Source organism: Tamandua tetradactyla, chromosome 2 (assembly GCF_023851605.1).
Source record: "Tamandua tetradactyla isolate mTamTet1 chromosome 2, mTamTet1.pri, whole genome shotgun sequence".
NCBI classification, from domain to species: domain Eukaryota; kingdom Metazoa; phylum Chordata; class Mammalia; order Pilosa; family Myrmecophagidae; genus Tamandua; species Tamandua tetradactyla.
Genome location: NC_135328.1, coordinates 53,995,293 through 54,021,182, shown reverse-complemented (window position 1 = coordinate 54,021,182; position 25,890 = coordinate 53,995,293). Strand labels below are relative to the sequence as shown.

At 52.9% G+C, this 25,890-nt stretch overlaps 1 protein-coding gene across 1 annotated transcript in view; it reads right to left on the bottom strand.

Moving 5' to 3' along the window:
- LAMC3 (laminin subunit gamma 3) overlaps nucleotides 1–25,890 on the bottom strand; it is a 72,433-nt gene that overhangs the window by 23,553 nt on the left and 22,990 nt on the right. The window contains exons 4-13 of the mRNA XM_077147201.1: nucleotides 21,014–21,180; nucleotides 18,528–18,716; nucleotides 18,334–18,451; nucleotides 16,374–16,472; nucleotides 13,280–13,416; nucleotides 10,614–10,721; nucleotides 8,741–8,933; nucleotides 8,455–8,573; nucleotides 5,380–5,598; nucleotides 3,985–4,173 (exon numbers count right to left, since the gene is read on the bottom strand). Coding sequence (XP_077003316.1) covers nucleotides 3,985–4,173; nucleotides 5,380–5,598; nucleotides 8,455–8,573; nucleotides 8,741–8,933; nucleotides 10,614–10,721; nucleotides 13,280–13,416; nucleotides 16,374–16,472; nucleotides 18,334–18,451; nucleotides 18,528–18,716; nucleotides 21,014–21,180 — 1,538 coding nt within the window. The remainder of the gene's footprint in view (nucleotides 1–3,984; nucleotides 4,174–5,379; nucleotides 5,599–8,454; nucleotides 8,574–8,740; nucleotides 8,934–10,613; nucleotides 10,722–13,279; nucleotides 13,417–16,373; nucleotides 16,473–18,333; nucleotides 18,452–18,527; nucleotides 18,717–21,013; nucleotides 21,181–25,890) is intronic.

Here is a 25,890-nt window from a genome sequence, read left to right as displayed (position 1 = left end):
GGAATATTAAGAAGAGAAAAGAAAAGAAAAATGTGAATAAGGCTCCAGGTCAAGGGCTTTGCTTGTCTTTGGGATTCTCAAGTTGAAATGAAGTTAGACAGAGCAGGAGAACACTGAAGATGGTGGCGCAGGGGGTGGGGGGCGGGGCCCACAGTTAACCTGCCATTCACTTGGAACCAGGGACACTTTGCACACAAGAGGCAGGTTCCTGGGAAGAGAGGCTGGAGGGTCAGGATGGGCGGCAGGTGTTACACTGGGGCAGGAGGAGATCAGGAATTGTCCTGACTCACCGTCCAGGTGACCTCCAGGTGTGCTAGGCTCCTATGAGGCCCAAAGCACCCTGATGTGGATGGAGGCAGGGACTGGTGGAAGGCCCCGATCCAAACACTGCCCCAGCAACCCTCCCACGGACAATTCCCTCTGTGGACAGCAGTGTCCTGCAGTGCCAGCCTCACCTAGGTCAACTTCCCTAATGGTTCACCCATCTCATTGAGTGGGCTCCCCTTGAACCTGCAGGCCAGAGTAAGCCACAGTTGGGGAGCCAGAAAATGTGGGGAGGGCTATGGAAAATGGAGGGGCAGTGCGATGGCAGGGCGGGGTGCAGGGACTGGCGTGAGACCTCGCTCCCTCAGTTCTTGGCTGCAGCACCGGTCTGCTGGCTGCCAGCGAGCTGCTTCCCGAGCAGGCTGCAGCGAAGTAGGGCACAGACGGGACCAACTGAACGGGCTGTTCTGATGCAGCCACAGGCACAAAATGGGAAATCAGAGGTCTAGGATGTCCCCAAAACCTGGACCAGGAATGAGGAATAGGGAGAGGCCTAGAGAGGAGGTGGGACTTTCTACTTCATACATGACCTGATGACATTTTTAAGTCCCAAAAGTTTAATGAGAGGTTTTCTACCTAAATTGTGTATCAGAATCATCCAAAGTACCAGCTAGGAATATAAACTCCTGGTTCCATCTCAAGATACTAAATCAGGCTCTATGGGGCTGAGGACCTGACATGGCTATTTTTTTAAAAAATGTTTTTTATTGTAAAATATAACATATATATAAAGAAAAGAAAAAAAAGCAATGATTTTCAAAGTATACTTCAACAAGTAGTCATAGAACAGACTTCAGAGTTTATTATGGGTTACCTTACCCATTACAATTTCATATTTTTCCTTCTAGCTGCTCCAGAATATTAGAAGCTAGAAGAAATATCAATATACTGATTCAGCACTCATACTCACTTGCTAAATCCTATCTTCTCTGTTATAATTCCTCCTTCTCCTTTGATCCTTCTCCCAATCTGTAGGGACCATCAGGCAACGCCTGTTCTGACTTTTTCATGTTGAGAAGGAGTGTTGTGCTGGTTTGAAAGGATGTATGCATACTAGAAAAGCCATGTTTTAATCCTAATCCCATTTTGTAAAGGCAGCTGTTTCTTCTAATCCCTATTCAGCACTATATGTTTGAAACTGTAATTAGATCATCTCCCTGGAGATGTGACCTAATCAAGAGTGGTTGTTAAACTGGATTAGGTGGAGATGTGTCTCCACCCATTCTAGGTGGGTCTTGATTTCTTTACTGGAATCCTATAAAAGAGAAATTCAGAGAGAACAGAAAAGAACGAGAGAGCCATGAGAGAGCCATGAGAAAGCCACAACAGAGAATGCTGCAGAACCACGAAGCAGAGTCTACTTTCGGAGCAACTTTTGGAGATGATCCAGCATTTTTTGGATGGGCAGCATTCTTTTTCCCTCAAAATGCTGGAAAAGTTTGAGCAGCAACTTTTGGAGATGAAGAAGGGAAATGCTTCCCGGGGAGCTAAAGAGGAAGCTAACGGATGATGCTGTGTTTGCCATGTACCCTTCCAGCTGAAAGAGAAACTTTGACCGTGTTTGCCATGTACCTTTCCACTTGAGAGAGAAACCGTGACCTTCACTGGTCTTCTTAGATCAAGGTATCTTTCCCTAGATGCCTTAGATTGGAAATTTCTATAGACTCGTTTTGTTTTCATAGACTTGTTTTAATTGGGATATTTTCTCAGTCTTAGAACTGTAAACTAGCAACTTATTAAGTTCCCCTTTTTAAAAACCATTCCATTTCTGGTATATTGCATCCCGGCAGCTAGCAAACTAGAACAGGTATCAACACCAAAGGCAGGGAGATGTAATTAGTTGATAATTGTGGAGAGGCTGGTCCCTCTGGGTTTCAGGATTTATCTGGCCTAGAAACCCTCTGGAAATTATAGGTTCTGAGAAAGCAAACTTAGTGCATGAAACTTGTATATAGTCTCAGTTTGAGCCCTAGGTGGTCTTAAAAGTTAACAGGAGTGATGTTGGTTGGGGTTTAGCAAACCAAGGTAATCAGCACTGTCTAACTGAAGTTTGCATAAGGGTAGCCTCCAGAATAGCCTCGTGACTCTATCTAATCTCTCTTGGCCACTGATGCCTTGTTTTATGACACTTCTTTCCCCCCTTTTGGGTATGGAAGGCATTGTTGATCTCACAATGCCAGGGCCAGACTCATCCCTGGGAGTCACACCCCATGCTGTCAGGAAGACTTTCACCCCTGAATGTCACGTATCACATAGGGGAAGGGTAATGATTTGACTTGCAGAATTGGGTTTAGAGAGAGAGAACCACATATGAGCAACAAAGAGCCTTCCTAGAAGCAACTCTTAGGCCTCGTGATGGGTTGTCTTAGCTTACCTGCTACAGAAATAAGTTTCATAAGGGCAAGCCTCAAGATCAAGGGCTTGGCCTATTTCCTTGGGACTCCCCAATGGCTGAGAGGGTATCTGAGGTTCCCCAGATGGGAAAGTTTAAAAGTTCCAAATATATATATTTTTTAAATTCAGACCCTCAAGGGACTCTACCAACATTTTAAAATTATCAGCCCACCATAGTACGAGATGCATTCAGGTATTACATTAAGCTGTACAGAATTACAAGGCCTCATTCCTGTTTTGGACTCCCAGAGTTTGGTTTATTCAAATGAGCTACCCAGACAGGCTGATTTAGATTATGTGCTGCATTTTAGGTTGTAGACACAATAAACCTCTCTGCCTTTGGTCTCAAACAGTAGGTGAAGGTCACACTCTCATCCTTTACAGTATATTTTGATTGCCTTAGTCACAGCTAGACTGGCTTCGCTGTTACCTCTAAATGAGCCCTGATCTCTTTTTCAGTCACTTTAACTATTGTTGTATATAGCTATGCTAACTTTCAGGGCTGCAGCACTCCATTTCTGGGTCTTTGGTGTCCCACAGTTACTCAAAGTTCCAGGGAAACACCAGCTGATACACATAACTCAGTGTCTTTGAATCTAGAAGTACACTCACAATTTCAGACTAAGTGTGGCTGCTCGAAGGGCTTATAATCTAGCTCCGATTTTCTTAAGAGTGGTTTCTGAAAGAGACTAGAGCCTATTTGTGCTTCTGTTTCTGGCTTATTTTGCACAATCCATCGTCCCCAAGTTCATTCAGTCATTGCAAGTCTCGTGACATCCTTTCTTCTTGTAGCTGCACCACGTCCCATCATACAAAGGATCGCAGTTTGCCATCCTGCCTTTCGTTGTACCCTTTGGCTCCCTCCATCCACCGGGCACCACAGATAATGTCCAGAATAAACAAACCACTTACATGGGTATTGTAAACAGCTCAACTAAGGAGCTGGCTCTAATGCATGACTACGGGGAGAACCACCGGCTTGTGGTTTGTTTTCTAGGCCCCATCAGTGTCCCTGGGACAAAAGCTCACAAGCTGGAAGTACTCAACAGTCCAAGTTCTGACTGGAACTCACAGCAGCCTTGGGGGCCCTGGTTATCAGGGTGTGGGACTCAAGCGCCCCCAGAGGGCAGGCCCGCTACCCCTCAGCAAGACCCCCTTCCCCACGCCACCTGCTAAACAGAGGACCCCATCCCTGAGCCCAGGGCAGGGTCTGGGCAATGGGGCTCAGCCGTCTCTGAGGCCAGGCTCCACGTAGGAGCCACTCACCTCTCTGACCCAGAGGGCAGTGGGTACACACCACCTCCTCGCTCTCTGGGATGGTGATGCAGGCCGACTGCTCAGGGCACGGGCAGGGCTGGCAGTCTTCGACGTGGCCCACAAAGGGGTTGCCGTAGTAGCCTGGTGAGCAGCGCTCACAGGATGGGCCCTCGGTGTGGTGGCTGCACAAGCAGATCCCTGAGGAACAAGGCAAACACCAGGTTACCGACACCTGGGCCCAGGACACCCCAAAAGTAGCGGGCAGAGTGGGAGAAGGGAGAAGACTGTGACAGCTAGCCTCAGGGACCACAGATTTGAGAGAGGAGCAGCTGTGCCACCTACTGGCCATGCGGGGCAGGGGCTCTCTAAGTTTGACGTCCCACACAGGTAAAATGGGGCAGTTAGGGTCCTGCCACCCCAGGACTCTCTGCAGGACTGAAAGGAGGAACTCAGGACCGGTTTCCTTAGGAAAGTTTTCAGTGCTCATTCACGCATGGACCGGACACTGCCGCATGCATCAGCCAGTGTGGATTTCCCAATCGTCCTGGAAAGCAGGGTATGTCGCTCTCTGCATTCTCCAGGTGAAGACCCTAAGGCCTACCCAGTGGGCAATGGCTGAGCTCTGGCGCAAAGCAGGTCTGTGCGTTTCCAGCCCCCTGACCTCCACGTGGCCTCATCCGGACAACCTAAGCAGTATATATACTACTATTATCCCCTTCTACACAAGAGGAAGCAGGCTTGGAGAGGAAAATGCCTTTCCCAAGGCTACAAACCGCCAAGCAGGCTCTGTGCAGACTCCTGCATGCTGCTGCCGCCTAGGTGGGCCCCATGAGAGCCTTCCTGCCCTCTGTCACCCAAAATGCCAATGCCTTCACCCTTTCTTACGGTATCTTCTCTGCATGGCAGGATCCCCCAAGGTCTTTCTCTGGTTCTTTCTTGAAGGGCCAGCTCAGAGAGAGAGAGTGGGCAGGTGGACAGATGGCTCACAGAGCGGCCAGCCTAAGGCTCTAACCTGATGCTACCGGGCAGCCTGTGTGCCACGGGGAGAACAGCAGCTGGCAGGTCCAGAGCAGGGATTCAGCAGGAAGCTGCTGTGGGCACTCTGTATGGTGCCTGGCCCACGGCAAGTGCCCACCAAGCTTGACTTTTATACTCCTAGCTGGGTCAACTTAACCAAGTTTCCTGACCTTTGAGAGCTTCAAAATTATAATAATGCTGCACCAGGCCGTTGCATGAGGATTTGAGATCCTTATCAGAGAGTCTGATACTTACATACCTTCTATGCATCCCTACAGCTTTGCAAACACCTCCTGGCCATGCCAGGCTGCCCATTTCAGGTCAGTACTTGTGCTATTCTGGGTGTAGTGCAGGTGGCCTCAGGGTGGGGGTGCTGGGGAGGCTCACCTGTGTCGGGGTCACAGGTGCCATGCTGGTTGCAGGTGCACGGGACACAGTTGATGTAGGGACCCCCCAGTGGTGTCTCCCTCTTGTACCCTGGACTGCAGGATTCACAGAACTGGCCTGTGTAGCCCTTGGGACATGAGCAAGTCTCCACCCAGGAGGCTGGTGGGGAGAGCCCCCGCTGGGCCGACACGAGCCGGACCTCAGTCAGGAACACTTGGCCTGCAGAGGGAGAGGAGGGAGAGAGCAGGAGAGTTACACGCACGTTTCCCACCCCACCCCCACCTCAAACCTTCCTAGCAAAGGGTTATCGGCCCACATTTATAAAGGTAGCCAGTGAGTCGATTACAATAGGGGAATAAGAAAATCACACACATATACACACAACCAGCCAAAAAACTGGCAAAGGAGACAAGTCAGCAATTTTTAGAACAAGAAACAAAGAAATAGAAACAGCTGAGAATCTTATGGGAAGATGTTCTCACTGCTGGCAATCAATGATATGTAAATTAAAACAAATATGATCCCAAACACCATGCTTGCATTGGCAAACATTTTAAAGATCAATTACAGTGAAGGATGAGGGCGTGGGGAACACACACATGTGGATGTATGAACATAAATGGAGAGGTTCTGTTTCTAGTAATAGAGGAGTAGCTCCTATCCGACCACTTTTCCCATAGATAACAACTCTAACCTCTAGACAAAATATAAAAACAACTGTCTATAAACCCTGGAGAGTTACCAGAAGCCAGCAGATAACAGCGGAGGGCTGGGCCACAGCAGTAAGGAACAGCACTGGATGAGTCCCCATTTTAATGACTCTTAGCCTGAGGGAAGGCTCCCGTTTGCATCACGCTGGGTGTGTAAAGCATAGACAGGGACCCACAGTCTTATCAGCTTAAAAAACCAGAGAACAGAGATCGGGTGGCCACAGCAGCTAGAAAGTTAGGGGAGTAATTACACAAAGGAAAGAGAAAGAGAGGGAGAGCCCTAAATCCTAGGTATAAACTCTGTCCAATTCTCTGGCTAACTCCTGAATCACACGTGTGAGGCAGACGCCAAGCAGCCCAGCTGAGGCTAAATGAAGTGAACAGAAATTTTTGTTGCTGCCTACTGCAGGGAAGATGGAGTTTACTGTAGAGTTTAGCTAGAGCTTCTACAATGTATCACTCACAGTGACCAGGATACAATACAAAATCATGTGACATGACAAAGAAACAAGATAAGGATGAAAACATTTAAATCTCAGCTGCAAAGAAGGAGCACATGGGGTCACAAAAAAGGGATAAGAACTGGAACTGGAGGGAACTTGGATTATAACCCCGAACCCTTGAACTCAAAGATGCCCCATGGAAAGATAAAGCATCTAAGCCAGTGGTTCTCAAAAGAAGCTAAATCATCCTCCTAGGAAGAAAATCTTGGGTGTTTTGGTTGTTACAATGATTGGGAGGCAGGGCTGCTAAACACTCTGATTTGTGCAGAAACTGCCCCACATGACTTTCAAATGTCCCGTCAATGCTGACGCGAGCACAGAAACCTTTTTGTAAATATCAGCCTAGAACCTAACTTCATTTTACACATAGACACAAGGTATGTTTGAATGTTTTAAATGTATCAAGAATTGCCCAGGAATGTAAATATCATGTGCCTCCAGAAAACACTGTACTTTGCTCTGATCAGAAATTTCCTGGCAGTTACCCACCACTTAGAAAAGCACATGGCCAAGCTGGGGCTCGTTCGGTTTCAGTCACCATCATCACACCCTGTCTCAACTGCTTTTGTAGATCCTACAAATATCCCAGCTCAGCTGTGGTTTCAAAATGATAAATATAAAGAATAAGGGCCAACCATGTTCAACTGAGCACTGAAAACAAGGTATTACAGCTTCCCCCACAAAAGAACGTGTTGCCCCCTCATGAAGCAAGGAACCCATCAAGATCAATAAAGCTTTTAAAAGCGCCAACTGATCAGGTGGCAAAGCGATCTCGCCCCCTCACCATCCCTTGCCTGTTCCTAGCGGGTCCTGGCTGGCCAGCTGGCTGCAGTCTGGGTTATCTCCTGCTATGACGCTGCCCTACTCTTAACAGGCCTGCCCACTTAGTACCAGCCCCAATCCTCTTTTTCATTCCGGCATTACACACCCACGCCCCCGTGGCTGTGTAAACCTATTCTTGGCCCATGTAACTGGCTTCTGAACTTCTGAATTCAAACTTATTCATTACAGTGGGGACAGCATTGACCACTTCCCACGTCTTCTAGTAAAGCCAGGCCTGAGAACTGGCTTCTGGAGTTCCCTCCTTTTTTTTTTTTTTTTAATTTTAATAATTTATTTTCCTTTTATTTTTTTCTGAATATTAAAGTTAGGATCTTATATTGATTTTTTAAAAGTTGTGTGCAGGCAGGTTATACTCTCTGTGGATTTTATTTTCAGATAGTAAAAAGGGCATTATAAACAAAACATCTGCTCTAAAAAAGGGGCGTAGGGTCTGGCAAGGCTGAGAATTCCTGGTTCAGACACAAACAGGTATGGGGTGGGAAGGAGAGGCTGAGTCCATGGAGAGGAGGAAATATATTATGGAAAGAGAGAAGTACCGGGAACAGGTCAGAAGACAGTCAGTACACAAATCAAGAATCAGAATTCCAATGGTGTGTGATGACTTAGCCCTCTCTCCAGGAAGGCTTAGAAAACAGAACCTGCGCCCCAGCAGCTTGGGTGTGATACCACCAGGCCACCAGCAGGGGGACCCTGGTCCACCCCACCCCCCACCTCCCATCAAGGATCCACTCCCCTGGCAATGGGGATCCTGCCATGGCACAGTGACTGTATCCAATGGTTCTTGGTGGTTTTGCTGGCTAAAGTCCTGTTCCTTAGAGGTGTCCATCCCCAGGACCCTCACCTGTCCTCACCTGTCCCTACTGGTTACACGACTTCGGACAAGTAACCCATCTTCTCTGAGCCTCAGGTTCCTCCTCGATACAATGGGAGCAATAACCACCCACCCTGCTGAGCGGCTGCCACAAAGGCATCCTGCCCGGGAGCACTCAGTTCCAGGGGGTGGGGTTACCGAGACTGACCGGCAGGGCTGGGGCTGCGGCCACTGGTCCGGATGCGCAGAGCCGTCACGTTAGCAAGGAGCCGCTGGAAGTGGAAAGCGGGCAGCGGAGGGGCCGCGTCCTCGGAGCTCTCCTGCAACCTGCCAGGGAGATGGAGTCAAACCCGGATGTGAGAGTGGGGCAGGGAGGGCGGGAGCCGGGGAATGCGCCCCAGCCCCCCAGAGCACAAGGAGAACCTGAAGGGTGCGGCCCTCAGAGACCCCCTGGCCAGCACCGCCCCCATCTCAGGACAGAGGAGGACACTTACTGGAAGCTGAGGCGCACCTCCTCCAGCGGCCCGGCACCCTGGGGGCTGGATAGGCTGGAGTGCTGCAGAGACAAGGTCAAGCCTGACCCTTCCAGCCGAAGCTGCACGGGGAGAAGGGACGCCCCGGGGGGCACTCGGAAGGTCAGCGTGAGGGCCTGCCCATAGCTAAACCGCTGGTCTCCCAGGAACTTCTCTGAAGATGAGAGAAGAGAGTATTTTTTAACATTCTTATTTTATTAGTTTAAATGTCTATATTGATTTTACTGGCAATGAAACATCCAAATAAGGTAAAACAGAAAACAAAAGGCTCCCTGCACAGCAGATGCTGTGGGTGCCCCATCTACCCCACAGGCCACCCCGTGGCCCACCCCGCAGCCAGGGTCAGCTCTATGGACTTGTGACTCACATGATCAGTCACACGAGGCCCTGCTCGGTTTAATGCTCTGATGTCATCACCTTGACATTCCTAATCCTTTCACCTTTGAACCTGTGTTTTGCATGTAAAGTTTGATGGTACAATGGAGTATGCACTGAGCAGAGAAGTTCCATGCAATCTACAGGCCTGCTGGTCCTTGGCTCCCTTGCCTCCCCGTTCCCACATAGTGTTTGTGATGCCCCAGGAGCTCAGGACTCCAAGGGCCCCACAATGCAGGAGGGTTTAGTGGGATTTGAAGGGAGTATGAGATAAGCAAGTGACATCTATGACTGATAAGCAGGCTACTGACAGCCCCGAGGGGTTACCCTTCCTATTTGAATGGAAACTTGCTTTGAACACAGAAAAAAGACAGCAGCAGTGTGCTAAGAAGCAAGAATAGCCAAGGAACCCAATCATACCTGTTCTTACTCCTGACAGTTCCCCAAATTAGCCAACCACCCCTGCTGAACATAACGGGATTTAAAGAAATGATAGGGGAAGCCATCACTCCTCTTCCTTTCAGTCCTTCCTTGCTCATGAGTAAGCCAAAGATGGAGAGGACTGGTGGAACACGTGTATCAAGAAGGGAAAAAGGGGCTGTGGAGTAACTTTTGTGCAATGTTTCCACCCTTCTGATAAGAACAAAATACAAACCACATGGGAGTTACAAAAAAAACTCAAATTGAATTATTTTGGTGAGCCCACCTGTGAATGAGATGTCTGAAATTTGCATCAGCATTGTGCAATATAAAGATGATCAGTAAAATCCATGTTAATAACTTGAATTTTAAATTTCTCTTTTCTTAGAATTAAAAAATTCAAATACCAAACAAAAAACACCACGATAAATTGAGAACGAGACTGCCAAAGAAAGGAAAAAGCTTTTGTATTTTAGTACCTTAATAGCATTTCCCCCCTGTTTTTTGAACAAGAAACTCCACATTTCAATTCTGCCCGGGGCCTCACACATTCTGCAGCCAGCGCTGCCACAGCTCTGGTGGGCTGCCCCCGAGCGGGCTGGAGGTCTCCACCGCCCTGCTCAGGAATGTTCTTAGGCAGAAAGAGTTGCTTGCTTGTGCAGGGAGCACAGACAGCAGCCAGCCCTGGGGCTGGAGGACAAACGCCCCAGCATCCACCCCTGCAGGGAAAAGATTCTCGGGGGAATTCTCTGCAGTGTGAGGGATCCGGTGCAACTGTACCCCAGTTGCCTTCAGTAGTAACCAGCTAATTAACAGCCCCTCACTAGCTCTGCCCATTCCCTGTCTCACTTCCCCGCCGGGAGGAATGCAGCTCTGCCAACACCTTGATTTCGGCCCAGTGAGACCTGTGTCTTCGGACCCTAGGGCTGTCAGCGCATGCATCTGTGTTGTTCTGAGCCACCAGGCTTGGGTGATTTGTGGCAGCAGCAGTAGGAGATTATCACAGGGCAGTTCTGCCCAGCCCATAGCTGGCAGGTACCTGGTGCTGAAAACTCCTCGTCTCCTGAGCTCAGGAGGATCCCATTCGGGGTGCACTGTGCTGGGTGCTCTGGGCCTCCCACGCTTCTGGCTCTCCAGCCCCCAGCTCCTGGGCAGTAAACACACACACATACAAGCGTGGTCAGTGTAAGGCACCGGAGGGTGGCTGGACAGTCCTGCGGGCCCCTGCTTCCCCTCCCACCTCACACCCTTTCATGGATCTTAAGGACGGCTCCCAGAGGCCCAGCCTGAAACAGTGAGGCCCTGGGTGGGGGTGACTGTGTTCAGAGACAGGGCCTGTGGGATGGGGAACAGCTGGTGGGAGCAAATGCTCGACTGAACTCATGGCCAGGCAGATTGGATTCCCCATCTCAGTCCCGGGGCAGGAATCTTAGGGTGGGAGGGGGCCCCAGGGGACTCTAGAAAGCTCAGAGATCTGGCTCTGCCTGGGGCAAGGCCAGGCCTCTAGACTTGCTGTGACCCCTCAGTGGGCTTTTGTTTGTTTTTGCGTGAGCAGGCACAGGGAAACGAACCCGCCTCCGTGGGCTGTGAAGCCCCCACAGGCCACGCAGCAGAAGGTCCAGCGTGGGGTGTGGGACACCACGGCCCTCTCCAACAAGACCAGCCTAGACCTCGTCTTCACAGAACAACTTCCTGTGGCCTCCCCACACCCATCATTTGAGGTGCATGTATCATTCACTCCACTGCACCCAAGGAGGTCACCTGGTTAGGAAATGCCTGAAACAGAATCGGAACCCAGGTCTTCTTGTCCCCTGTGCCATTTCAGTCCACTTCCCTCCGGCCACAGCGGTACCCCCGGCACACTTTGGCACAGAACAAATGACCTCAAGGGGGCACGTCCCAGCGGCAACCAAACACCTGGGGTACCCAGGGGTGAGGGGTGAGGGTGAGGAATGAGGAAAGAGGTTGGAAAGGGGGGCCTGGGCACCTGGGTACCAGGCTAGGTGCTGCCCCTTGCTGGTTGTCTGGCCCTGGGTAAGTTACTTAACCTCTCTGGTAAGGTCCAGAATAAACAGTTTTCAAAGCGTGGTCCAGGTGCCCTGGGAGATCCCAGAGACCTTTAGAAGGGGTCCGTGAGGTCAAAATTACTTTCTCATTACACTAAGATGCTATTTGTGTTTTTCGTTCTGTCTCACGAGTGTGCAGAAGTTGCAAGGTGTGTGATACCACAGCAGGCCATGCAGGAGCCAACTGAGAATCAGCTGACTTCTAGTAAGCCAGGCCTTAAAGAGATTTAAAAAATGTAAAACAAATGCCACTCCTCTTCTAAAGTTTTGTATTGAAAAGCTATTTTTCATAGAAATATGTTATTTATGTTATAAAGTAATAGGTTTACTACTGTGATTTTTAAATGAATTAAGAAAAATATTTTTAATTACTGTTTTAATTTCTAATACAGCAAATATCCATGTAAATAATCTGCAGAAATAGACCGTTAGGGTCCTCAATATTTTTTCAAGAGTGTAAGGGGATAATAAGATCAAAAAGTTTGAGAATAGCTAGTTAAGAGTGATGGTAAAATAAAAAATGAGATGGCAGGAGTGAAGCACCAGGTTCAGGGCCTGGCTCGAGGTGAGAACAGACAATAATATTCTTGTGATCTATAAAATGAGCCTAGTCTGCTCTAGCATCCTAGGCTCCACCGCCTTCCGAGCCGAACACACCGCCAGGAGTCCAAGCCTCTCTTGGTCCCGCTTTCTGGGCGACGCCCAGCAGAGGGCGCACCGGCCCAGCATCTGGGGCACCCCAGAGCCCTGAGCTTCCATCCAGGGCGGACATTCTGTTCTACCCTCCGGGAGAGGCCAGGAAATGTCCTGCACTGGGGATAGCTGGGGCACGTCACCTCTAGGACCCCCTGTGAAGCCCACAGCAGGCTGTGATTTAACACAGCACTCAGAGCTCAGCCACTTCCCTGCACGGTCTCACTGCCAAGCATTCAAAATTGTGGCTGAGCCACGCTGTAGTCCGGGACCCAGGATGTTGCAACATGTCTGGACCTTAGGGTGAAGACAGTTAGTTAAGAGCAAACTCAGGAATTAACAGACTGAGGAGTCAACAACTGAGTTATGTGACCTCGGGCAAGTGACTACCCTTTCCTGGACCTCAGATGTCTCATCTGTAAAATGGGAATAACAATACCACCTACCAGGGTCTCCATGAGGAGGCTCCATGCATGTAAGGAACATAGCACTGTGTCGGGCATATGGCAGGAGCATAATAAATGGAGGCCAGGGGATTGAGCCTGAATCTCCAGCATTTGGATATGTCAAGGGAGGCTCATCTTAACAGGGTGATTGGAAATTTCCCTACAGGATCCAAAGAATGCCATTTACCCAGCCCCCTGACCCTGCCCACAAGTATAAATGCTGCTGGAGGCTGAGAAAAAAAGGCACGGATCAAGGAGGCGAGGGGTCGCAGGTACTGCAGAGAGCCGAAGGGCAGAGGAACCACTTCTCACATGTGCAACTACATGGCTCTGTGGCTGGTGAGGGTGACACCTGGGCTTCCTCAGGTGTAGCCCAAGATGGCCCCTCCTTTCCACACCCACTCAGACCACCAAGGCAGGATCCTCCAAGAGCAGGATCGCCTGCCCCACGAGGGCCAGGAGCAGAGCCCGCCAAGGTGGCTGGAGAGGGCCCTCCTTACCCTGGCGGAAGTCAGAGAGGATGTGGTGCTCCCGAAACTGGGCAGCGGCTGCACACACCTTGGAGTGGCCGTAGCAGAAGCAGCTGCTGCAGCCGGCCGGATTGCGGAGCTGCAGGTGGAACGTCCCCGGGCGGCATCTGAAAGGGAGGCAGGCCATGGTCACGGGGGCCAAACAAACTGGCCTGGGGTGGGGTTAGACCAGTAGGGTCAGGGGTTCTCAGCTAGTCTAATGTGAGTTCAGAATCATAGGGGATGCTTTTTTTATTTTAAGAATTTAGATTTCCAGAAGAGTTCCAAAGATAACACCAAGCCCCCACCCGAAACCCCTTATACTCTTCACGCAGCTCCCCTTAATGGTAACCTCCGTCATTATTACCATGGTACCCTCATCAAAACTAGGAAGTTAACACCGGTACACAGCTAATAACTACATTCCAGACTTGATTTGGATTTCTCCTCTTTTTCCTGTTCTGTCCTTTTTCTGTTTCAGGATGCACTCCGGGATGTGGTGTTGCATTTAGTCCTTGAGTCTCTTTTGTCTCCTCCTATCTGTGACAGTTTCTGTCTTTGTCTTCCATGTCCTCGAAACACTTGAAGAGAATGGGTCATGGATTTTGTAGACTGCGCCTCAGCGCAGGTGTGCTGCATGCTTTCCTCATGCTGAGAGGGGGATTCTGGTTGGGGAGGAAAACGTGGAGATGGAGTGGCCTCCTCATCATGTCTGCTGGGAGTACAAGACATCCACCTGGTACTTCCCTTGGCCCCTCAGTTAATGTGGTGTTCTGGTCTAATTCCAGTGGCTGCCGAAGGCAGGAACTGTAAAACGGGTTGGCTTTTAGTAATGGGAATTTATTAGCTTACAAGCTTACTGTTCTGGGGCCGCGAGAATGTCCACATCAAGGTATCATGAAGATGACACCTGTGGCCTGCAGTCCCGGACTCCTCTGCCACACGGCAAGACACGTGGTGGTGTCTGCGGGTCTCTCCCTTTTCTTCCACGTTTCATTGCTTGCAGCTTCTTGCTTTCATGGCTTTCTGTCTCTATCTGAATTTCATTCTTTCATACAGGACTCCAGTCTGAAGTCCCACGCTGAAAGGGGTGGGTCACACATCTTAAGATCTAATTCACCAAACTATTCCACTTAAAATGGGCCCACACCTACAGGAATGGATTAACTTTAACCCATTAACTGGGGTCCATACGGCTTCAAACCATCACAGGTGGTGTCTGCCAGGTTTCTCCCCGGGGAAAACTTCCATGTTCTAGCATTAGGGGCAAGTCACTAAATCCAGCCCTCACTGAAGGGGGGAGGGGCATTAAGCTCCCTCTGCAGAGGGGGCAGGATCAAAGAATTCACGGGCATATGTTGAAACCACCACAGTAATTAATAAATATTTTGAAAGCGATATTGAGGCCATGCAAATACCCTGTTTCTCCTTAAAGTTTCGCCCACTAGTTTCAGCATCCATCAGGGGGTCTTGCCTGCAGCGATTATTACTGCAGTCTTCTGACGGTGGTTTTCCATTTCCCAGCTTCCTCTTACATTTGTTATTTGGAATTCTTCTGTAAGGAGCATTTGTCCCTTCGTCCCCGTTTATTTATTTATTCCGTCATCTATTTATATCACTATGGACTCACAGATATTTATTTTATCCTCTAGGTTATAATCCACTACTCTCGTTATTTGTTTTGTTGCTCAAATTGTTGCAGGGTAGGGAGCTCTCGGGTTGGAGCCTGTGTCCTTCTGACATGCCTCATTCTGGTTTGTTTGTTTGGTCTGCGTCTTTGGGTGGGTTTTGCTTTTAAGCACTTCCTTGCTTTTTGGCACTACAGATGCTCCAGGGTTATCTTGTATTCTCCCTGCCTCAGCCCTAGCAGCAGCCATTTCTCCAAGGAGCTCTGATGAAATGTTTCCCAAATACCGATTCCTGGTTTCCACCCCGCACGGCCCAGTTTGAGCAGGCTCCTGGGAAAGAATGGGATTGCTAAGAAGCAGCCCGACGGCCTGATGCCCGTTCAGCACAGATCAACATCTCAAGTCTTCTCATTTCACAAATGTGCCAACTCAGGCTCCGAGGGTAGGAGCTGTTCAAGGTCACAAGGCAGTCGGGACCGAATTGCAGGGAGGATGCGCTCTCCGGGCTCTCAGGTTGCACCTGGTTCCCTGCCTCGGCTCTGCCCCCTCACTTGAGGCGTCTCTGGGGCCTCCCTCCCCAGGAGCCTACGGGCCACATACCAGCGGGCAGCCTGGTGCTAGCCACGGGTGAGAGCTGAGGCCGGGACCAGCCACACGGCTCTGGCTGAACAGTACAGGGCCACACGGACTAACATGAGAGATTCAGCACACAGAAGCATCGGGCGCTCCACACGGGGGGGGGGGGGGGGCGCGCAGGCCCCACTCTGGGCATGCCAGGACTTCAGAAATCAGAGACCAAGCCAGGAAGAGGAGGCGTATACCTACAGAAGGAAACCCATGTGTGCTCGCCAGCCCCACTGCTGGAGCGAGGAGGCTGGCTTCTGGATGCTTGAAAGGGAGATTCAAGGACTGTGTGGCCTTGGAAAAGTCCCTTTGCCTTGTTGAGTTTCAATGCCCCATTCATAACATCATAAGTTGCCAGGGTGGTACATAGGCTCAAATCTGAGCTCAATCCATAGGGGCTCCTTGCAGAGGACACTGAGAAGTATTCTGAGGCTAAAGTGGGGCTCAGTGTAAAGCCTGCTGGGCTCCATGGTGACGTGTGCGATGCTATGAAATGGGAGGGTGTGGTTTGAGGACCATGCAGTGGCTATCCCTGGATTAGATTAGATTTCTCCTATCCTTTCCAGCTTTCTTTTTAGGATTCTGAGCTAGAAAAAAATAATGCATTTTTATGCCTTATGTACTTTTAGGGGTGCTAAGCCAGAATATAAACAGTATCATAAAGCCTCGGAATAACTTCCTGGATGGCAGATCGATGGTGCTCTGGGATGGGTGCAGGGTGAAGTCCATGAGGACCACATCTCCTGCTCCCTGCCCACCCCCTGGCCTTGGGGCCTTGTCAGTGACCCCTGAGGTTGCTTCCAGCAGGTTTATTATTGGATCAGCTCACCCACCTGTCACACAGGCTGCCTTCCACATTCTCTTTGCAGGGGCAGCGCCCACTGCGGGGATCACAGGTACCCAGGCTCCCAGCAGGATTGCAGGTGCAGGGTCTGCCAGACATAGGACAAGGGGGAAAGTGTCCAATGAGCCACTCAGGAATAGAAACAGTTCATCCTCTTTGAAGAAATTGCCCCCCCTTCCCTGTTCCAGAGAGGACCAAGAGGCAGGGCTGCTCAGGAGTCTGCCCTCTAGCTACAGTTTACATCTTGCCAAGGAAGTGACCCACCCACATACCCATACAGCTGTCCATCTTCCCACCACCTACTCATCCATCTGTGCATCCTTCCTTCCTCCTCTCCATCCATCCATCCATCCATCCAACCACCCATCTATCCATCCTCCATTTCCTCATTCATGCATCTGTGCATCCTTCTACCCACCAACCATCTCTTCATCCTTCCATCCTTATAACCATCAATCCATCCATCCACCCACCTACCCAGCCATCATCACTTATCCATCTTCCACCCATCCACCATCTCATAAGATATGGGCTCCTTTGCTCATCAAGTCCACAGTTCCCAGGAAAAAAAAACAAGTAAATGAGCAGACACTGTGATACGTGCTACAGGAGAAGACAGACAGGAAGCTGTGGCAGCACCATGGAGAGGCATTTGATCCAGTCTGGACAAGTAAAGGGGGAGACTTCCTGGGGATGTGGTACCTCGACTGAGAAATGAAGAACCAGAAGGAGTTTGCAAGATACAGGCTGGGGAGAGGTTTGGATGGGAAGGAGGAGACAGTTCTTGGATAGGAGGAGTGCTACATGCAAAGGCCCAGAGGCAGAGAGGCCCCAAAGGAAGCAATCAGGTCCCTGTCCAAAGATCAGTTTTGTGCACAGCACCATTAAATATTTTGTGAGAGATCTGAGACTCCCCACTGCCTTTCAAATATATGAGACTGTTGCAATCACTCAAAGCCAAATTCATTTGAAAGTGCTTCTGAATTTATATAATAGCTTTTGCATTTTTCACCACCAAGTGATGGTAAAAGTGCTCCTTTTAGATACCTCTTCTGAGGCCCAGGCCTCAGGAGCCCCTTATCCACCTCACTCCCCTTGGTTGTCACACGGGCACTGCAGACTCAGCACCTCCCAGACTGTACTCAGACTCCCTGCCTCAGCAACGCCCAACACGCTCCCCTGTCCGTGCCCCCGCCCCCCACCAGGTGCCCAAAGCAGAGCCCTGGACGCCAGCCTCGATCCCTTCTTCCCCCTTGGCCCCAGGATGACCACGACCTACCAGCGCTGCCCTCCGAGGTTCTCTGGAATCTGTCTAGTTCTCTACCCCTTCACAGGCAAACCCTAGTCCAGGCTGTCGGGTGTTAGTGCTGCACCCTTTGCCCCAGCCTTGGACCTCCCCCCTCTCCTGCTTCACGCCGGCCTACGGTTCTTCCTGAGCCCTCAAGGCCCCAGTGGACCCACTTTCCTCTACTGTCCTGCATTTCATGTCCAGCTGTACTGAGCTTTACCTGGCGCTCACCTCTGAGACTCTGCATGTGGTCTGCCCCCTGCCGGGAACACCCAACCCTCCCCTCTGTCCCAAAACTCAGCACCTCTTACAGGAAGCCTGCCCTCAAGCCCCAAGACTGGGCTGGAATTCCACAGGACTCAGCACCCTATCCTGTCATCATCTGTGCTTGCATCGCTCTGCCTCCCCTGACTCTGAGCTCTGTGAGGGAGGAGCTGGGTATCTCTGATCTTTTCCTGGGATTGGGGCATAGTAACTGCTGAGTTAGAAAATGTTGACTAGAGGAAGGAAGGGAGGGAGGGAGAGAGGGAAGGAGGGCAGGCCGAGTGTTATTTCTTCTTGCTTCCTTCATTCTGTTCAATTTCACTGCCAAGGGTGACACGCTGGGCTCCTGCAGGTCCATGCTGGGCTGCCTGCACCCTCCTCCTCCCACCCAGCTCACCTGCAGCCACCCTCGCTGAGCGAGTGGAACCCAGGCAGGCAGCGGTCACACTTCCAGCCTGTCACTGTGGGTTTGCAGGTGCAGGTACCTGAGTTGTCACACTGGAGATGCAAGGAGCCTGGTGGAGGAAGGACACAGGGCAGCATGGAGGGGTGAATATGGGGCTGGGGGCCCGCGCAGGGCAGATCACCGACCTGCTGGGTGGCAGTCGCAGGGCTGGCACGGCGTCCGCTGGTCCCAGCGGTAGAAGAGCTCCTGGCAGCGCTCGCAGTGCGGCCCGGCCGTGTGGTCGCGGCAGTGGAGGCAGTGCCCGCCGTGCCCCGTGCTGCGGAAGAGCTCCCGGTCAAACGTGCACTCCTCGGAGCGGCCGCTGCAGTTGCAGGCTGTGTGCAGAGGCAGGGGAGGGTGTGCATGAGCAGTGCGCCTGGGTGCCCACAGTGGGTGCCTAAAACAGCCCCTGGCCTGTGGTAGGAGGGGAGCATGCGCCAGCCGACGCCTCTGCGCTGAATGGGTAGGCAGCTCCAGGAAGGGAGAAGAGCACTGCCCAGGACCGGGTTCAGGCCCAGCTTGATCAAGGATGCGCAGACCAAATAACTGATCATTCAAAACAGAACACTCTTACGAGCAACGAGTACAAGAGCACCACTGATGGATCCAACCAAACAGGACCCACCCAGTGTGCAGGTCTCTGGCCACAGATCACTGTCAGGCCACCTTCTAGATCTGCCAGGTGCTCACTCCAAAATCTCCTGCATGCTCTCCATGCCACAGTAACTGTGTGACTCTAGTCCTCAGTGCTTCAAAAACCCCAGCACACCCAGGCTTGCGGAAAACACATCACCCTTTGCACACTCATTAATGCATTTTAAAAACCATGTAGTATGGATCAGCTCTATGTTAGGTCCCATGGTGAGCCCTGGGGGACGTCCCAGCAAACGACACACACCCGGTCCTGCATCCACGTTGCCCACAGTTTGCTGGAGGCCAGACAGAGCACATACTAAAAACCCCATGGGTCCTGTGCTATGATAGAAGCGCAGGGGCTTTGTGAGCTGAGATTCCCAAAGGATTCCCTACCACTGTCCTAGGAATAACGTGACAAGCCTTCAGGGGGAAGTCACAGCTAAGCTGAATCCGAAGGACGAGTAGGAGTTGGCCAGGCAAAGGAGACTGGGAGAAGGAAGGCAGGAGGTGAAAGCCCAGAGGATAAGTGTGGCATCGTCAAAGAAATAAGATTTTCCCAGTGTGGGGACAGTGACGAGTACGGGGGTGGCGTATTACGAGGACTAGCAGCAGGCCGGGCTGCACTGGTGGGTCATGCAGGGGTGCAGGGGAGAGGGTGGGGCTCCGAGTGGTGACGGTGGGGAGGCTAAGCAGGGCGTGCGGGCAGTGTGACAGGTCAGCAGGGCGAGCACGTGCGGTTGTGAGCTCAGAGAGGTCAGCAGAGCCCAGTCCAGGAGGGCTGAGCAGCTGGGGTGATTGCACTTCACCTTGAGCAAGGGGGAATTTATGGAAGGGTTTTAAGAAAGAGATGGACAAAATCCAACTTGCACTTTGGAGTTGTGGGCAGAAGAGGCCTGGAGGTGGGGAGAGCAGGGGAGTGGGAGCTCCCTGAGGCGAGGTGACGGGGCCTGGACCAAGGCACTGGCTGCCCAGGAGGAGACAAAGTGGATGGATGAAAGCATGTCAATAAGCAGGACCCAGGGGCTGGCAGGACAGCAGAGTGATGGGGGGCAAGGGGTCAAGCAAGAAGCCTCGGCTTCCAGGCTGGGCAAAGGAGGACTGTGGTGTGAGCACAGGGATGAGAATGTGGCAGGAAAAGCAGTCTGGCCTTTTGTGTCCTTGGCATAGAGACAGCCACAGGCTTAGACCCTGTGAGCCAGCCCACACAGCTTCGTTGGCCCTGGGAGGGCTCCCTGGTGGAGGCAGGCCAGCGAGGGCAGCAGGAACCCATTAGGGCCCAGGCAGCCCGAGACAGCTCCTGCAGACAGCGCCCTGCCCCATGGAATAGGCCGTCCCCTCCCGCTTGCAGAGCCTGGAGGTGCAGCTGCCAGGGCACCTACACGCGACGCTGCTCCCACCCCAGGGGCAGTGCCGCCGGGATCCAGTGCTGGCGACACAGGAGAAGCTAAAGCAAACCAGATGACAACACTAGTGACAGGGAAGGCTTGGGAGAGGAGAGGGAAGCTGGGGAGGTGGGCACGTTAAGCTGCGGTGAAGACGGAGGTGTGACTGCCCTTTCCCTAGGCATGTCTCTTAGGTTGGGGGGGTCAAAACCACATCATGCAGAGGTTGGGACACCAAAAGGACTGCCTGGGAGCCCTGGGAAAGGCCAGGGTGGGCAGTTCAGCACCCCCTTGGACCTGGGAGCAGTAGGCTTTGATTAGCAGTTGGGGCTGAAGTGTCAAAACAAAGGACAAGTTGCGGAGGCCTTCCCAGCCCTCCACCCCGGGCGTCTCCACTGCAGTGGACTCGGTCTGGGGCAGGGGTGGGGGGCAGACCAAGGCATAAGGGTCCTGCTGGCTCTCCCTCAGCTCCCCTGAAGTGGCATGGGGGGTGCTCAGAGACCCAAGCTGGCAACCAGGCCCACCCAGCAGCAGCTTCCACCACCAGCTCTCCTGGGACCTTGTTCCCCAGCCTGGACCCCCAGCCTCCGGGCTCCGAGGCCTGGGACACTCACGCAGACACTCGTTGGCGGCCTCGGCTGTGCCGCGGGCCCACGGGCGGTCCTGGAAGAAGGGCAGGCAGCGCTCACAGTCAGTGCCCGTGGTGTTGTGCTGGCACTGGCAGGCCAGCCGGCCGTCCTTGGTGGGGCCACACTCGCTGGCATGGCCATTGCATTTGCACCTGGGAAAGGATACCAAGGAAAGGGATCCCGAGACCATGGGGTGGGCTCCCAGAGGATGAGGGATTAGTAGCCCAGAGGCCCCTGTGGGTGTGAGCCCTGTCTCCTCACTTCAACTGTGAGCCTTTATTGAACACCTACTATGTGCCCTGGGGGGCAGTAGCGCTGGAGAATTACTGTGTGTAAAACCGTTCTAAGCACTGTACATGTACAGATCCACTTCATTTTTCATGAGCCCTTTATAATCCCCACTTAGCAGAGGAAGTAACTGAGGCACCAAGAGGCTGTCTGGCACCACCAGCTGGTAAGGAGGCAACCACAGGAAGCACCAGTTGCAGGAGACAGTTGGCGAGGCTGCCACTGCAGGTTTCTGCCTGTGAGGAGCCCCACTGGGGACCAAGAAGGACCCAGGAAGTCTCTCAGCCTCCGGGGTGGGGGGCTGGGCTGGGCAGTCACAGGGTGGTGGGCGTGGGAGGGGGTGGCCAGTGAGGGTGCCCAGTGCAATTCTCCTTCAATTGTGTCTAAAAGAAGGAGAAAGAAATTGCCGCTTATAAGAGACGGACCCCAACTTGGTCTAAATCCCTAAGAAAGTCTGTGCCTCTGAGCCTAGCCCCCGAGCCGTGGGCCCACCTCACCCAGCCCCCACAGGGGCAGGAGACAGATGGCTCCGGGGGCACCCAGCATGCTGGGTTCAGCCCATCCCTGCCCCGAGGGGCCGGCTGAGCCACATGGCACCCGACCCCAGCTCCTGGCCCGCAGCCCTCCACTGTGCCCAGCCTGGGCTGAGCGATCAGCTCACAGCTTCTCATTGGACCCTCAGCACTGAAGCAGGAGGGAACATCATTATCCCCATTTCACAGATGAGGAAACTGAAGCTTGGGCTAGCAGAATATGAACCCTGTTCTCTGGGACTCCACGTAGACCCCAAGCTCCTGGGCACTTCTCTGTGGCCACTTGGTAAGCTCCGCGTGAGCCAGGTTCCACACTCTCTCCTCCGGGGGCTGGAGAATCGCTGACCCGCCAGGACCCGCAGTGCCTTCTGTACTTTGGGGATACCATGTGGAAAGTATACATGCCTCACTTCCTTACGAGCCCCCAGTAGGCGTCCAGAGGGGACACTGCTGGCAGGGGTGTGGTGGGACCAGGCAGTGCAGGACAGAGTATCCACCAGGGCAGGGACAGAGGACTGCCCACGTCCCCAGGCATGCTGCAGACACCTCCAAACAGGTCTTCCCTCCCCCAATAAGCTCTCTGGCCCCAGGGGAGGAGAGTGGAATCCCTGTGGGCCCCCGAGGGGCCACTGAGGGGCTGTTTTTGGGTGGGACCACCTGTCCTCCACCCATGAGCAGACTTCCCAGCCAGCTGCTGGCCCGAGGGTGGTCCGACTCCAGCAGCTGTGATCCAGATGTTCTCTGGCCTGAAGCCCCCCAACAGGAGGCGCTGGAACTTGCCACCCTCCACTGTCCCTGGTGTGCCCCCACCCCCAGGCCCCATACCAAGAGGTTTGACCTGAAACAAGTAGGGGCTGGCGGGGGAGAGGAACAGAGTGATCCTGCCCATCACTCTCCACAACCCCCACCCCCACGGATGCTTTACCATCAAGACGCCAGAGGCTGCAGACCCCCCAAAGTACAGGCAGCTGGGCCCCAGGCATCCCTGCCCTGCCTTCCCCATCTAAATGAATCTCATGAGGGCCCCTGAATTAAGGAAGCCGCGCCTCCAACCCCCAGGGCCCATCACTTACTAGCTGAATTGATTTTCTGTCCTAACAAGCTTGCAGACCCACCACTTCGCCTCACCCTTCCACTGCCTTCCTGGTCCCACCTTGTCCTCGAATCCTGATGCTCACAACAGCTGCCTAACGTTCTGGCTCCTTCTCTCACTGCTCTTATCCTCTCCCACACAGATGGCAGGGCTGGGGTGTTTTAAAAATCTGACCTGTTAATGCCCTGGTCAAATCCTTCCACAGCTTTCCCATGGTTGTGGGAAAAGCACAGACTCCATCTATGGCCCCCTCGGCCCTGACAACCTTGCAGCCTCGTCTCCAGCCTCCGTCTGACCCCACAACTCCATTCCAGCCACACCAGCCTTCCCCTGGGTCCTCAAGCCCCCAGGCCAACTCCGCCACCTCTCGTCTCCGTCAGAGCTGCAGCAGGCAGCCATGGAGCAGTTCCCTGTCCTGGGCAGTACTCCCCTGTCCTTTGCTTCCCTGTCTTTGTTGACCTGGTGCATGCTTACATTTTCGGTGGGGAGATGAGCCAATTGGCCTCTGCCATCCCCACGAGACGGGCAGGAACACATCTGTCCCCCTGTCTGGAGACCCCAGCACCTGCAAGCGTCGGGAGCACAGGAGACACACGGCACGTGCTCTGAACAGAACAGAGGGACAGAGGGGACTGGTGCTGCCCCTCCCGGCTGTGGGGCTTCAGGCAGGTCACCCAAGCTCTCTGAGCCTCCACTCTCTTAGCTGTAAAATGGGATAATAATAAACTGTGGCTGTGTAGATTCAAAGAACTTGCGGCTTGAGCACGGGGCCTTTTGGAAAGAATGCACTCTATAAACACAGGCAATGTGGAGGAGGAACAGGACAGGGGCAGCGTTGAGGGGTGGGCTTGTTCTCTGTTCACCACAACTCTAAGAAGGCAGGCAGGCCTTGGGGCTCCTGACTGGGGAAAGAGAAGTTACCAGCAGGGACACCGAGCCAGTCTTCATTCCCAGAAGCCTGAGAACACCGGGATTCAGGATCCGGCTGGGTGCAGGAAGGGAGGTGGGGCCTTGGGAACTGGGGTGGGGGGGCTGGGGAAAGGTCGTGGAGGGGGTCCCCATGGCTGGAGTCCTGACAAGTGCCCCTGGATCCCTGCAGTGCCTGGAAGGCTTTAGGACCCCATCGGGATTGGCTGCGTGGGGCTCTGGGAGTTTGGACCCTGTCCTGGAGCACGGAGGCTGGGGGCCAAGGGAGCTCTGGAGTGATCTGCTCTGGGTCAGACCCAGGGAAAGGAGAGGTCTTGGTGCTACCTGGGGCATGGGGGAATCTGGCGTGACACTCGCTCAGAATTTAGAAGAATAACTTGGCCCTCCTCCTGCATAGACATTTGCAGAATAAAACTCACATGGGCTGCTAACCTGGTCGGGGCCTGCCAGGGAAAGAGAGCGCGTGGCTTACTTGAGGTACCAGCGGGAGGTCAGGGGAGAGCTGGCTGGGACCAGGGTCTCCTGCCAGCTGCAGGGACAGCATGGCACCCTCGGGGAGGGGGAGGTGAGCATCCCCTGCACAGGCAACCACTCTGGGCAAAGTGGAAACAGCCTGAATCTCCTGACTGCTGTCAAGTATGGCTGAGGAGTGGCCGTCAGGCGGAGCCTGGAGATGCTGGGGGTGGGGTGGCTCCGGAGTCAGACAGGCAGTCAAACCCAAAGAGGTGGCATTGGGCTGGGGTGACAGGGAGAGGGCACGAGGCTCCTTGGGATCAAAGGTCCATTCTGGCCCCCCTCCTCCTTCCTCCTCTTTCCCATCCCAGACCCGCGAACCCTAACTAGGCCGAATCCTTGCCCACCAGGCTGGTTTGGGGCTACCTGGGTATACGGGCTAGACGTCCACCAGACGTTGGCTTGTGGTTCCTCTAGCCGGGACGCATCACCACTGGGACCCTCGGTCTCGCCACCCTTGGTCTCCCTGGCCTCTGGCATCCCGGGATTCACATCCCGCCCCCCATATGCTGGTCTCCCTTCCCTGCTCTGACAGCAGAGCCCTGCTGAACAGCAACTGAGAAGCAGGAAAAGCTTTTCCTTTAGTTCCAACAAGAGGCTCCTGAGGGCCAGCCGAGCTCTCAAAACTCTAGAGGGCACATCCCTCCGAATGTATTTAACACCTCTGAATTGCACACTTGAAAGCGGCTAAAATGATTAATTTTAGGTTGCATATGTTACTGAAACAGAATGGTGCAACACAGTGAACTCTAATGCAAACTACGGGCTATGCTTCATAATATAATTCTAATAGTAATGTTTCATCAATTGTAATAAAGATACAACCACCAATGCAAAATATTAATGATACGGAAAATTGCATGTGGGGGGGTATATGGGTACTTTGTACTCTGCATGATTTTTCTATAAACCTACGACTGCTCTAATAAAGACAGATATTTGTTTTAATTCAGAGGGACAGAGTCAACCCACATCCATGGGGGGGAGAGAACAGGGAAGGTGGACACCAGCGCCATGCTGGCCTGGGAAAGCTGTCATTGGGAAGGGGTTCCTGACTGCCCCTCTTTGGTAAATAGGACCCAACACAGGAGTGGGGCCGGCGTGACCAAGGAGGCTTCCAGACCCCACCGCCCACACCCGAGGGGAGGCGCAAAGATGGACAGCACCGGGGTCTGCCTGAACGCGACAAAGTGGGGCACAGAACAAGGACAGCAGATAGGCAGAGAGGCGTGGCTGAGAGAACCACCTGGAGGTGCCAAGGAAGAAGACGTCTTCTTCTTAGGTGGAGGGGCAGGGAGAGCCCTTGGGAAGAGGTGGTCCTCGAGACTCGGAGGGGAGATGGAGATGGTGGGAGGGGGAAGGAGGGAGGGCATTCAGGAGCTCCCAGCAGCTCCTGACTCTGTCTTCCCCCACCCCCCATTCCCTGTCCTCCACTGCCTGTCCTGTCTCCCTCTCCTGGACAACCGCAGCAGCCTCACAACGGCATCAACCCCCCACCATTTTCTGAG